The sequence below is a fragment of the Panulirus ornatus genome, chromosome 46 (assembly GCF_036320965.1).
Source record: "Panulirus ornatus isolate Po-2019 chromosome 46, ASM3632096v1, whole genome shotgun sequence".
NCBI lineage: Eukaryota > Metazoa > Arthropoda > Malacostraca > Decapoda > Palinuridae > Panulirus > Panulirus ornatus.
The window spans coordinates 28,838,375-28,851,544 of NC_092269.1; the positions used below are offsets into that span (position 1 = coordinate 28,838,375).

The following is a 13,170-nucleotide window of genomic DNA, read 5'->3' on the forward strand; positions in this document are numbered from 1 at the left end:
TCATCATCAATAAACTCTGAACTGCGTATTCGTAATGCCCTAAGGAACATAGACTGGAATGATGATAATTTAACTGTCATGTTGAACTGAGTAATAATGGATATATGAACAAACATTGGTGGGTTTTCTGTATAGGCTAGACTTAAACATGTTTCCATCCCTATGGATCATGCAACCTTAGTATGGTAACATACTATTATTTTCAATTTCTTCAGTAAATTTGATGGAAGGTACTAAATTGTTAAGTAAAGGGAGGAATGTTTGTAAGTTGTCATTTGTTGACCAAACACAAAGAACATTATCTACACACCTAAACCTAATTGCATTAGAGGTAAGACATACTTTAGTAACTTTATTTCAAAGAATTCCATGTAAAGATTACATAATACAGGCGAAAGAGGGTAACACATTGCCATACCAAATTTCTGAGCATAATATTCTCCATTAAACTGAAATACACAGTCCTTTATACACAATGTTATCAATTCAATAAAAAAAAGTCTGAAACAGAAAAAATGAATAATACCCAATACATCAACCAAATAGTCAAAGAGATCATTAACTGGGACTTTTGTAAACAGAGAAAAAACATCAAAGCTAACCAGTTTCAGTAAAAATTAACATGAATATCATTAAGCATGTTAACTAAATCTACATTGTTCATAATGTTAGAATTTAATATATTACCCACTAATGGGCTTAATTAAGAAACTCATCACTTTGACAGTTTATATGCAACAGCTTCTATGGTTCATCCTCTCCTCCTCTCTTCTGACCTGATCAGTCTAGGTGCTACCTCCCCAACCAGTAAGACCTATCATATTGTTACCTCTTAGCCTCTATTTCAACTTTGGATGATTCTGCTTCTCATCTTCCCACCCCCGTCTCCTTCATATGACCCAGTGCCTATATTCTCCTCGTACAAGGTCTCCCAAGGATTCTCCCACCGTCAGGTGTACAAAGTGTCTGGCCCAGATGGCACATTTCCTCGAATCCTAAAGGAATGTGCCTCTGAGTTTGCATCGACTCTTGCTCGCCTGTAATTAACTCTGTCGAGAAACCCAGACTTTTCTTTCCGCTTGGAAGCTTGTCTTTATATATAGCCTGTCTCAAAGGAGACAGGCGATATACCCCTCACATATCACCCATTCCCTTCTCTCTGATCACCGCTATGGGTCTGGTAGTGCCAGGTCTACTGGTGATCTTCTCTCCTGTTTGCCTCACCTCTGGTCCTCCTTGCTCAGGAATTTTTATGAAATTGTCCCCCATTTGGCCTTCGACGCCTCCAAAGCATTTGGGCAGGATGTGACCTAAGCCTTTGCTTTCTAAACACCCTCTCTTGGGTGTCTCTGTTTCTCTCCGTTTTCTGCTGCATAACTACCCCTCTGGCCTTTCCATGGTGCAGGTCGTGACGGAGGGACATGCTCCTCTAGTCGTATCAGAGTGACGTTACGTGATCCGTGTGAGGCCTGTCCTCTCGCCTCTCTCTCTCTCTCTCTCTCTCTCTCTCTCTCTCTCTCTCTCTCTCTCTCTCTCTCTCTCTCTCTCTCTCTCTCTCTCTCTCTCTCTCTCTCTCTCTCTCTCTCTCTCTACAGGTGATCATCGTCTACCTCTGACACTACTCATTCCTATGCTGATGATTCCACTTTAAGTTCATCATCATCCTTCCCCTAACCTCCTCTCCTGATACTCGTTCTCTTTCTCGTACGGAACTTATCTATCCCCCTTTTAAGTTCGGAGATTTGACTGCACACACACACACACACACACACACACACACACACACACACACACACACACACACACACACACACACACACACACACACACACACACACAAGTCTGCTTTTGGTTTAGCCAGAAGACAAAAGTCACTTTCGGCCATGTTGTCAGTGGAATATAATCTCGTTTAAGAACCCACTCCGAAGAAGGCCATCCTTTCCCTGCTGGTAATTGTAGCGCAACCTAGAACTGTCAGAGCCCCTGGAGAAGGTTTTGTTTATTATAATGATAATAATGATAATAATGTTGTAGTGGTGATTGTAATTGTAGGAGACTCCGTAGACGGTGTTGTAGTGGTAGATGTAGGAGACTCAGTAGATGGTGTTGTAGTGGTAGTTGTAGGAGGTTAAGTAGATGGTGCTGCAATCGTCCTCGAAGTTCCAGTAGTTTCAGTAGATGATGGAGGTTGTACACAACACTGAGTACTGTCTGAAATGCAGTCAACCCCGTTGAAGTAAGGACGGTCAGTTGGACAAAACTGCTGGATTCCTATGCCACCAGGATAACAGACGTAGAACTTACTACAGCTATTCTTGTCGGCATATGTGCTGAAATCACCGTGGCAGGTGAAGTAGCATTCCCTGATTGTCCTGTTTAAGGACTTGCTGGAGGCTATTGCACCTGTATCAGTTCCCGTCACGGCCAGACCGGCTTTATGTGAACAGAATTTCAAACAGGATGTGTCGATGCATTGGTTCGACTCCATATGAAGCAGTCTACCTTGTTGGCACCTGTGCTCGTCGTGCACCACACGTCCCCTGCCGAGTAGGTCACAGTGGCAGGGGTGAGGACACGCCGGGGCGCAGGGACTCTCTTCCTGGACGCAAGTCCTGCCAGTAGGGTCGAAGTACTGGCCGAGGGGACAACGTTGTGAGGTGAAGTCGGGGACGCCACGAGCCAGGCACACATGGTAGAGGTGACAGTCCCAGGGATGGGGCACGAGGTCGTCCGGATGGCAGGAGAGGTGTAGTGAACAGTTGAGGTCAGGAACTGCTCCTGCCAAGCCCTGGAAAATATAACGTGTAAGTATTTAATGAAGAAAATTTCTCCATAACCCTCCCACATACACATGTATATACATACACGTCCACACACGCAAATATACATACCTGTACATCTCAACGTATACATGAATATACACACACAGACATATACATATATACACATGTACATAATTCATACTGTCTGTCTTTATTCATTCCCATCGCCACCCCCGCCACACATGAAATAACAACCCCCTCCCCCCAAATGTGCGCTAGGTAGCGCTAGGAAAAGACAACAAAGGCCCCATTCGTTCACACTCAGTCTCTAGCTGTCATGCAATAATACCCGAAACCACAGCCTTTCCACATCCACGCCCCACAGAACCATCCATGGTTTACCCCAGACGCTTCACATGCCCTGGTTCAGTCCATTGACAGCACATCGACCCTGGTATACCACATCGTTCCAGTTCACTCTATTCCTTGCATGCCTTTCACCCTCCTGCATGTTGAGGCCCCCGATCACTCAAAATCTTTTTCACTCCATCTTTCCACCTCCAATTTGGTCTCCTACTTCTCCTAGTTCCCTCCACCTCTGACACATATATCCACTTGGTCAGTCTTTCCTCACTCATTCTCTCCATGTGACCAAACCATTTCAAAACACCCTCTTCTGCTCTCTCAACCACACTCTTTTTATTACCACACATCTCTCTTACCCTATTATTATTACTTACTCGATCTAACCATGTCACACCACATATTGTCCTCAAACATCTCATTTCCAGCACATCCACCCTCCTGCGCACAACTCTATCCATAGCCCACGCCTCGGAACCATATAACATTGTTGGAGATAATGTTCTCGACTTCCACACCTTCTTCAACGCTCCCAGAACTTTCGCCCCCTCCCCCACCCTATGATTCACTTCCGCTTCCATGGTTCCATCCGCTGCCAAATCCACTTCCAGATATCTAAGACACTTCACTTCCTCCAGCTTTTCTCCATTCAAACTTACCTCCCAATTGACTTGACCCTCAACCCTACTGTATCTAATAAACTTGCTCTTATTCACATCTACTCTCAGCTTTCTTCTTTCACACACTTTACCAAACTCAGTCACCAGTTTCTGCAGTTTCTCACACGAATCAGCCACCAGCGCTGTATCATCAGTGAACAACAACTGACTCACTTCCCAAGCCCTCTCATCCACAACAGACTTCATACTTGCCCCACTTTCCAAAACACTTGCATTCACTTCCCTAACAACCCAATCCATAAACAAATTAAACAACCATGGAGACATCACACACCCCTGCTGCAAACCAACATTCACCTAGAACCAATCACTTTCCTATCTTCCTACACGTACATATGCCTTACATCCTTGATAAAAACTTTTCACTGCTTCTAACAACTTGCCTCCCACACCACATATTCTTAGTACCTTCCACAGAGCATGTCTGTCGACTCTATCATATGCCTTCTCCAAATCTATAAATACCACATACAAATCCATTTGGTTTTCTAAGTATTTCTCACATACATTCTTCAGAGGAAACACCTGATCCACACATCCTCTACCACTTCTGAAACCACACTGCTCTTCCCCAATCTGATGCTCTGTACATGCCTTCACCCTCTCAATCAATACCCTCCCATATAATTTACCAGGAATACTCAACAAACTTATACCTCTGTAATCTGAGCAATCACTTTTATTCCCTTTGCTTTTGTACAATAGCACTATGCAAGCATTCCGCCAATCCCCGGGCACCTCACCATGAGACATACATACGTTAGATAACCTTACCAAACAGTCAACAATACAGTCACCCCCTTTTTTAATAAATTCTACTGCAATACCATCCAAATCCGCTGCCTTGCCGGCTTTCATCTTCCGCAAAGCTTTTACTACTTCTTCTCTGTCTACCAAATCACTTTCCCTAACCCTCTCACTTTGCACACCACCTCGACCAAAACTCCCCATATCTGCCACTCTATCATCAAACACATTCAGGAAACCTTCAAAATACTTACTCCATCTCCCTCTCACATCACCATTACTTGTTATCACCTCCCCATTAGCCCCCTTCACTAAAGTTCCCATTTGCTCTCTTGTCTTACGCACTTTGTTTACCTCCTTCTAAAACATCTTTTATTCTCCGTAAAATTTAATGATACTCTCTCACCCCAACTCTCATTTGCCCTCTTGACCTTCTGCCTCTTTCTTTTATACATCTCCAACTCATTTGCATTATTTCCCTGCAAAAATCGTCCAAATGCCTCTTTCTTCTCCTTTACTGACAATCTAACTTCTTCATCCCACCACTCACTACCCTTTCTAATCTGCCCACCACCCACGCTTCTCATGCCACATGCATCTTTTGCGCAAGCCATCACTGCTTCCTTAAATACATCCCATTCCTCCCCCACTCCCCTTACGTCCTTAGTTTTCACCCTTTTCCATTCTGTACTCAGTCTCTCCTGGTACTTCATCACACAAGTCTCCTTCCCAAGCTCACTTACTCTCACCACTCTTTTCACCCCAACACTCTCTCTTCTCTTCTGAAAACCTCTACTAATCTTCACCTTCGCCTCCACAAGATAATGATCAGACATCCCTCCAGTTGCACCTCTCAGCAATTAACATCCAAAAGTCTCTCTTTCGCGCGCTATCAATTAACACGTAATCCAGTAACGCTCTCTGGCCATCTCTCCTACTTCCATACGTATACTTATGTATATCTCTCTTTTTAAACCAGGTATTCCCAATCACCAGTCTTTTTTCAGCACATAAATCTACAAACTCTTCACCATTTCCCTTTATAACACTTAACACCCCATGTACAATGATTATTCCCTCAACTGCCACATCACTCACCTTTGCATTCAAATTACCCATCACTATAACTCGGTCTCTTGCAGCAAAACTACTAATACACTCACTCAGCTGCTCCCAAAACACTTGCCTCTCATGATCTTTCTTCTCATGCCCAGGTGCATATGCACCAATAATCACCCATCTCTCTCCATCAACTTTCAGTATTACTCATATCAATCTAGAGTTTACTTTCTTACACTCTATCACATACTCCCACAACTCCTGTTTCAGGAGTAGTGCTATTCCTTCCCTTGCTCTTGTCCTCTCATTAACCCCTGAGTTTACTCCCAAGATATTCCCAAACCACTCTTCCCCTTTACCCTTGAGCTTCGTTTCACTCAGAGCCAAAACATCCAGGTTCCTTTCCTCAAACATACTACCTATCTCTCCTTTTTTCTCATCTTGGTTACATCCACACACATTTAGACGCCCTAATATGAGACTTTGAGGAGGATGAGCACTCCCCGCGTGACTCCTTCTTATGTTTCCCCTTTTAAAAACTTAAAATACAAGGAGGGGAGGGTTTCTAGCCCCCCGCTCCCGTCCCCTTTAGTCGCCTTCTACGACACGTGAGGGATGCGTGGGAAGTATTCTTTCTCCTCCATCCCTAGGGATATATATATATATATATATATATATATATATATATATATATATATATATATATATATATATATATATATATATATATATATATATATATATATATATATATATATATATATATATATATATATATATATATATATATATGTCGTAGGAAGCGACCAATGGGGACGGGAGCGGGGGGCTAGAAACCCTCCCCTCCTTGTATTCTAACTTTCTAAAAGGGGAACCAGAATTAGTCACGCGAGGAGTGCTCATCCTCCTCGAAGGCTCAGATTGGGGTGCCTAAATGTGTGTGGATGTAACCAAGATGAGAAAAAAGGAGAGATAGGTAGTATGTTTGAGGAAAGGAACCTGGATGTTTTGGCTCTGAGTGAAACGAAGCTCAAGGGTAAAGGGGAAGAGTGGTTTGGGAATATCTTGGGAGTAAAGTCAGGGGTTAGTGAGAGGAAAAGAGCAAGGGAAGGAGTAGCACTACTGAAACAGGAGTTGTGGGAGTATGTGATAGAGTGTAAGAAAGTAAACTCTAGATTGATATGGGTAAAACTGAAAGTTGATGGAGAGAGATGGGTGATTATTGGTGCATATGCACCTGGGCATGAGAAGAAAGATCATGAAAGGCAAGTGTTTTGGGAGCAGCTGAGTGAGTGTGTTAGTAGTTATGATGTACGAGACCGGGTTATAGTGATGGGTGATTTGAATGCAAATGTGAGCTAAGTGGCAGTGAACATGGGGATGTTCAGTGTTGTAACATTATCTCGGAAAACAAAAATGGGTATGTTTGAAGGAATAGTCGTTCCAACAATGTTTACGACATTTGGTAAACATGCGATTGTCCTAGCTTCGTCTCTTCGATATACATCAAGTGACTGTTATATATATCTCTCTTGTGTTTCTCCTGATGATGTGATTATTACACGAAAGTGCACTTGGGAACTTATCGTGTTTCATTTTCCCCGTGGACTCACAGGAATATCTTGATGACGCTCAAAATTGTGATCCTTTCCAATATATATACGTATATATATATATATATATATATATATATATATATATATATATATATATATATATATATATATATATATATATATATATATATATTTTATTTTCATTTATTATACTTTGTCGCTGTCTCCCGCGTTTGCGAGGTAGCGCAAGGAAACAGACGAAATGAAATGGCCCAACCCCCTCCATACACATGTATATACATACGTCCACACACGCAAATATACATACCTACACAGCTTTCCATGGCTTACCCCAGACGCTTCACATGCCTTGATTCAATCCACTGACAGCACGTCAACCCCGGTATACCACATCGCTCCAATTCACTCTATTCCTTGCCCTCCTTTCACCCTCCTGCATGTTCAGGCCCCGATCACACAAAATCTTTTTCACTCCATCTTTCCACCTCCAATTTGTTCTCCCTCTTCTCCTTGTTCCCTCCACCTCCGACACATATATCCTCTTGGTCAATCTTTCCTCACTCATTCTCTCCATGTACCCAAACCACTTCAAAACACCCTCTTCTGCTCTCTCAACCACGCTCTTTTTATTTCCACACATCTCTCTTACCCTTACGTTACTCACTCGATCAAACCACCTCACACCACACATTGTCCTCAAACATCTCATTTCCAGCACATCCTTCCTCCTGCGCACAACTCTATCCATAGCCCACGCCTCGCAACCATACAACATTGTTGGAACCACTATTCCTTCATACATACCCATTTTTGCTTTCCGAGATAATGTTCTCGACTTCCACACATTCTTCAAGGCCCCCAGAATTTTCGCCCCCTCCCCCACCCTATGATCCACTTCCGCTTCCATGGTTCCATCCCTGCCAGATCCACTCCCAGATATCTAAAACACTTCACTTCCTCCAGTTTTTCTCCATTCAAACTCACCTCCCAATTGACTTGACCCTCAACCCTACTGTACCTAATAACCTTGCTCTTATTCACATTTACTCTTAACTTTCTTCTTCCACACACTTTACCAAACTCAGTCACCAGCTTCTGCAGTTTCTCACATGAATCAGCCACCAGCGCTGTATCATCAGCGAACAACAACTGACTCACTTCCCAAGCTCTCTCATCCCCAACAGACTTCATACTTGCCCCTCTTTCCAAAACTCTTGCATTTACCTCCCTAACAACCCCATCCATAAACAAATTAAACAACCATGGAGACATCACACACCCTTGCCGCAAACCTACATTCACTGAGAACCAATCACTTTATATATATATATATATATATATATATATATATATATATATATATATATATATATATATATATATATATATATATATATTTTTTTTTTTTTTTTTTTTTTCAAACTATTCGCCATTTCCCGCATTAGCGAGGTAGCGTTAAGAACAGAGGACTGGGCCTTTGAGGGAATACCCTCACCTGGCCCAATTCTCTGTTCCTTCTTTTGGAAAATTGAAAAAAAAACCGAGAGGGGAGGATTTCCAGCCCCCCGCTCCCTCCCCTTTTAGTCGCCTTCTACGACACGCAGGGAATACGTGGGAAGTATTCTTAATCCCCTATCCCCAGGGATATATATATATATATATATATATATATATATATATTTTTTTTTTCAAACTATTCGCCATTTCCCGCATTAGCATGGTAGCGTTAAGAACAGAGGACTGGGTCTCTGAGGGAATATCCTCACCTGGCCCCCTTCTCTGTTCCTTCTTTTGGAAAATTAAAAAAAAAAAACTAGAGGGGAGGATTTCCAGCCCCCCGCCCCCTCCCCTTTTAGTCGCCTTCTACGACACGCAGGGAATACGTGGGAAGTATATATATATATATATATATATATATATATATATATATATATATATATATATATATATAAATCTAAAGAATTTGATTTTTGTCCTGTTTCTATTCTTTATGTTCCGGAAGTGTAAAATAAAGATCCTTACTTGTCTGCCCAACATAATACACATTGCAATTTTTACAAGGTATTTTGTAAACACGGCACACAAAATTGTCAGTTGAGCTCCTGATTAATATATTCATTATGATATTGTTACTGTGAAGGCTACATTTACGTTCAAATATTTAACCAGCCTGGGAAGTGGTGTAAAGTTATCACTAAAAGGGAGAACTAAAAGGTTCTTGGTATCAAGGGGAGGTTTGGGTTTAAGCCTATAACTTCTTTGCCAACTTAAGACATCAGTGAAAGATCTAGGATATTTTATCTTGGATCCAATACAATATATCTCCTCAAACTCATCATCAATGTAGTCCAGATTGCCTATACGTAATGCCCTAAGTAACATAGACTGGAATGATGATAATTTAACTCTGTCATGTATACCTGAATAATAATGGATATATGAACAAACATTGGTAGTTTTTCTGCTAAACTTAAACTTGTTTCCTTGCCTATGGATCATGCAAACTAAAAGTGGTAACATACAATTATTTTCTACATCAACAGTAAAGTTGAAGGAAAGCACTAAACTGTTAAGTAAAGGGAGAAATGTTTGTAAATTTTTGTGTATTAGGTAAACACAAAGAACATCGTTTACATACCTAAATCAAATTGCCTTAGAGGGTAAGAAGATATCCTTTAGCAATTTTGTTTCATAGAATTCACTATAAAGATTACGTAATACTGTGAAAGAAGGTTACCCATCGCCATACCAGATTTCTGAGTATAATATTCTCCAATAAATTGAAATACACCGTTCTCTATAAACGATTTTTATAAATTCAGTAAAAACAAATTTTGAAACAGGTTAATTGATATTATCCAAGACATTACCAAAATATTCTAAGTAGTCCTCAACTGGAATTTTTGTGAACAAGGATGAAGCATCAAAACTTACCAGTTTGAAATCAAAATCATCATTGATATCATTAAGCTAGTTAACTAAATCTGCATTGTTCATGATATTAGAATGTGATATCATACCCACTAGTGAGCTTGATAAAGAAACTAACCATTTTGATCATCTATATGTGATAGAGCCAACTGAACTCACTATGGGTCTTGCTGGAAAGTTTGGTTTATGTGTTCTGATAAGTCCATACATACATGGCAATGAAGGGGACAATGAACAAAATCTTTTGATGAGAGAATCATTACCTTTCAACAACAACTTCAGTTCTTTATTAAAGTGAGAAATATCTGTTTCCAGGGGATTTCTACTGAGTTTAAAGTACGTTGTATCATCACATGAATGGTTATTCATTTGCGATAGATAATTACCTTTGTCCATAATCACAACTCTCTTAGGCTTACCTGATTTAGTAATATGTATATCATTACCTTTTTTCAAATTGTTAATAGCATTTTCCTTTTTCGACAATTTGGTAGAACTGGTTTTGACAAAGTGGCATACACTAAACCTTTACAAATGTAGATGATTTACTGTATTTTTGTAAATTACAGAACGACCTTGTAATATGAACACAGTTAACTTTTTTGATGGAGCCCCCCCCCCAAAAAAAAAGAAAACTTTGTGGAGAGGTTCACCACAAAGAAAGACTATGTGTTTTGAATGAGATTGGATTCAGATGCAGACATGTTCTGGATGAGCCATCGTTCCAGTTATGTACTATAGTGCTGCCTGTTTGCTGCTACAGGAATACACCTTATTATCACCCATACATGTTAGAGTGTTGTGATGTGATTGTGAGGTCGTCTGCATAGGAGAGCACCTTCATTTTGTGGTTTGCCAGAGGTAATGGGAGGACATAGAAAAAGAGATTGAAGAAGGTTGAAGGGAGACTGCTCCTTACAGGGAATCCCCTTTAAAGTTTCGGGGTTTTACAAATGTAACATTATGGCCGATAAGTCACCTTCACCTCCCAATCACTTTAAATGAACTGAACAAAACACCACTCATTCTAGATATCATACACGACGCACATGCGAACTCACTACTCAGAAAGGAGATGAATGCAATATGAATGTCCTTAAAACATTAGATGTCACCAGAATTGGTTAAGAAAACCAATCCCTCAACATCCTATACAACACATTTCATCCGTTCCTCTCTAGCTATGCCTCACTCCTCTGGTCATTCGTCCTCTCATAAGCAAATATAACAAAGCTCCAAAGCGCACCAAATAGTGCACTCAGAACAATCCCTAGCTGCCTGGCGACCACGAACACTCAGTACCTGCACAATGAAACAACGATCCTCACAATAAAGTCTCATCACAACTTGTTCAGCACTCAATTCAGTGCAACCGTTCCCATCCAAACCACTCCATAACTGACTCCAAGCTCCCAATTAGAAATGAAAAAGATTACCCCTGCCTCACACTTCACTCACAGATTCCCCCACCCCCAGCAAACACTGGCTAAATATATATGAACTGAAATAACCCGAGAAACATCAACCAACCGCCTCCCTCCAAACTCAGTCTTAAATACCACCCCACTAGTCGTACATCCATCTGAAAGCACACTCCCTAGACAAACACGAGTCGCGCTCTCCCGTTTGCTCTTTGAGCATCATCAATCCCTCCACTACTGCAAACACCGACTCCAAACATCCAAGAACCTTTCATGCTCAAAGTGCACTGCCACAGTGAAGACACCAAACACATACCGCTACATTTCCCCACACTCTACTCACACAGACACACAAACGTCACTACACTTTATGCACTGTAGTCCCTCCCAGTGGACGTGGCTGACTTTATTTGCGCTGCGGGACTTCTGGAGCAGGAATCTAAGTAGTAAGACGATTAGTATAGGAACTTAGAGATATGGAACTTATCTAGCTGTCTCACAGCAAATGGGTATTCGATACATTACCTGCAATATTATCAAGTGTAGCAGTTGGATGACCATGTTGGCCAAGCGTGTGGACTCTAGGTTGACACACAGCTAAGCAGGCGTGAGGACCCTGGGTAGTGGTGGTGGTGCTGGCCAGGCGTGAGTACCCTTGGTAGTGGTGGTGCTGTTGCCCTGGCGTGAGGACCCTGAGTAGCGGAGGTGGTAGACAGGCGTGAGGACCCTGGGTAGCGGAGGTGGTAGACAGGCGTGAGGACCCTGAGTAGCGGAGGTGGTAGCCAGGCGTGAGGACCCTGGGTAGCGGAGGTGGTAGACAGGCGTGAGGACCGTGGGTAGTGGTGGAGCTAGCCAGGCGTGAGGACCCTGCGTAGCGGAGGTGGTAGCTGGGCGTGAGGACCCTAGGTAGTGGTGGTGATGGTCAGACGGTCACACAATCGTTCAGTGACCAGTGTGTTGCATGGCCAGTGCTGGACGCTGGGTCATGATGCAATCGGGCAGTCAACTGAATATTGGTGGAAGAGGGTCATTGCAGCGGTGAGTGATCGCTGGTAAACACCCTGATAAGCAAGATAAGTATCTCGTGATTAAATGAAATGTTAGAATGGCGTTGAATAAGTTGTAATTGAAAACAATACATATGACGTGGATTTGAGGGGACTGGGTATGGTAAGGGAATATCAGCGACATTTCTGAGACAGTCTTGGGCTCTAGGACGTGCAAGTGTCCATGAAGTAAGGCGTCCTCATAACTCTGAAACAACGCCCCTCGGCGGTAGTACTGGGAAACAATGGACACCACTGTTATTGACGGAGGTGAAGCGAGACATAGTTATAGTGGTCTCCATGACCTTATGAAAGAGAGAGAGAGAGAGAGAGAGAGAGAGAGAGAGAGAGAGAGAGAGAGAGAGAGAGAGAGAGAGAGAGAGAGAGAGAGAGAGAGAGAGAGAGAGAGAGAGAGATGCGTCCATACTGAGGTGTGGCTGTAGGACGTCATGCCTGAGGACCACTCCGACAGGAACAGACCTCACCACACTGATGCCTTGTAGCTCCCAGGCAGCTGACCTTCCGCCACTCCTCACCACCAGCTAGAGATTTAGGAGTATATCCGCTCACTTTACGTGTCTTCA

The 13,170-nt window shown here is 42.2% G+C and overlaps 1 protein-coding gene across 1 annotated transcript; it reads right to left on the reverse strand.

Moving 5' to 3' along the window:
* Positions 1 to 1,481: 1,481 nt before the first annotated feature.
* On the reverse strand, positions 1,482 to 12,405 carry LOC139763173 (furin-like protease 2). The gene is made up of 2 exons (XM_071688892.1): positions 12,066 to 12,405; positions 1,482 to 2,788 (listed from the first exon to the last, which is right to left on the reverse strand). Exons 1-2 carry the CDS (start codon positions 12,099 to 12,101, stop codon positions 2,129 to 2,131), a joined length of 696 nt encoding a protein of 231 aa, XP_071544993.1. The 5' UTR covers positions 12,102 to 12,405; the 3' UTR covers positions 1,482 to 2,128.
* Positions 12,406 to 13,170: the final 765 nt, after the last annotated feature.

Coding starts and splice junctions, on each gene's coding strand:
- LOC139763173 (XM_071688892.1), bottom strand. CDS start 12,101: ATGGTCATCCAACTGCTACACTTGATAATATTGCAG. Junction 2,789..12,065: donor TACACTTGATAATATTGCAG/GTAATGTATCGA, acceptor TATATTTTCCAG/GGCTTGGCAGGAGCAGTTCC.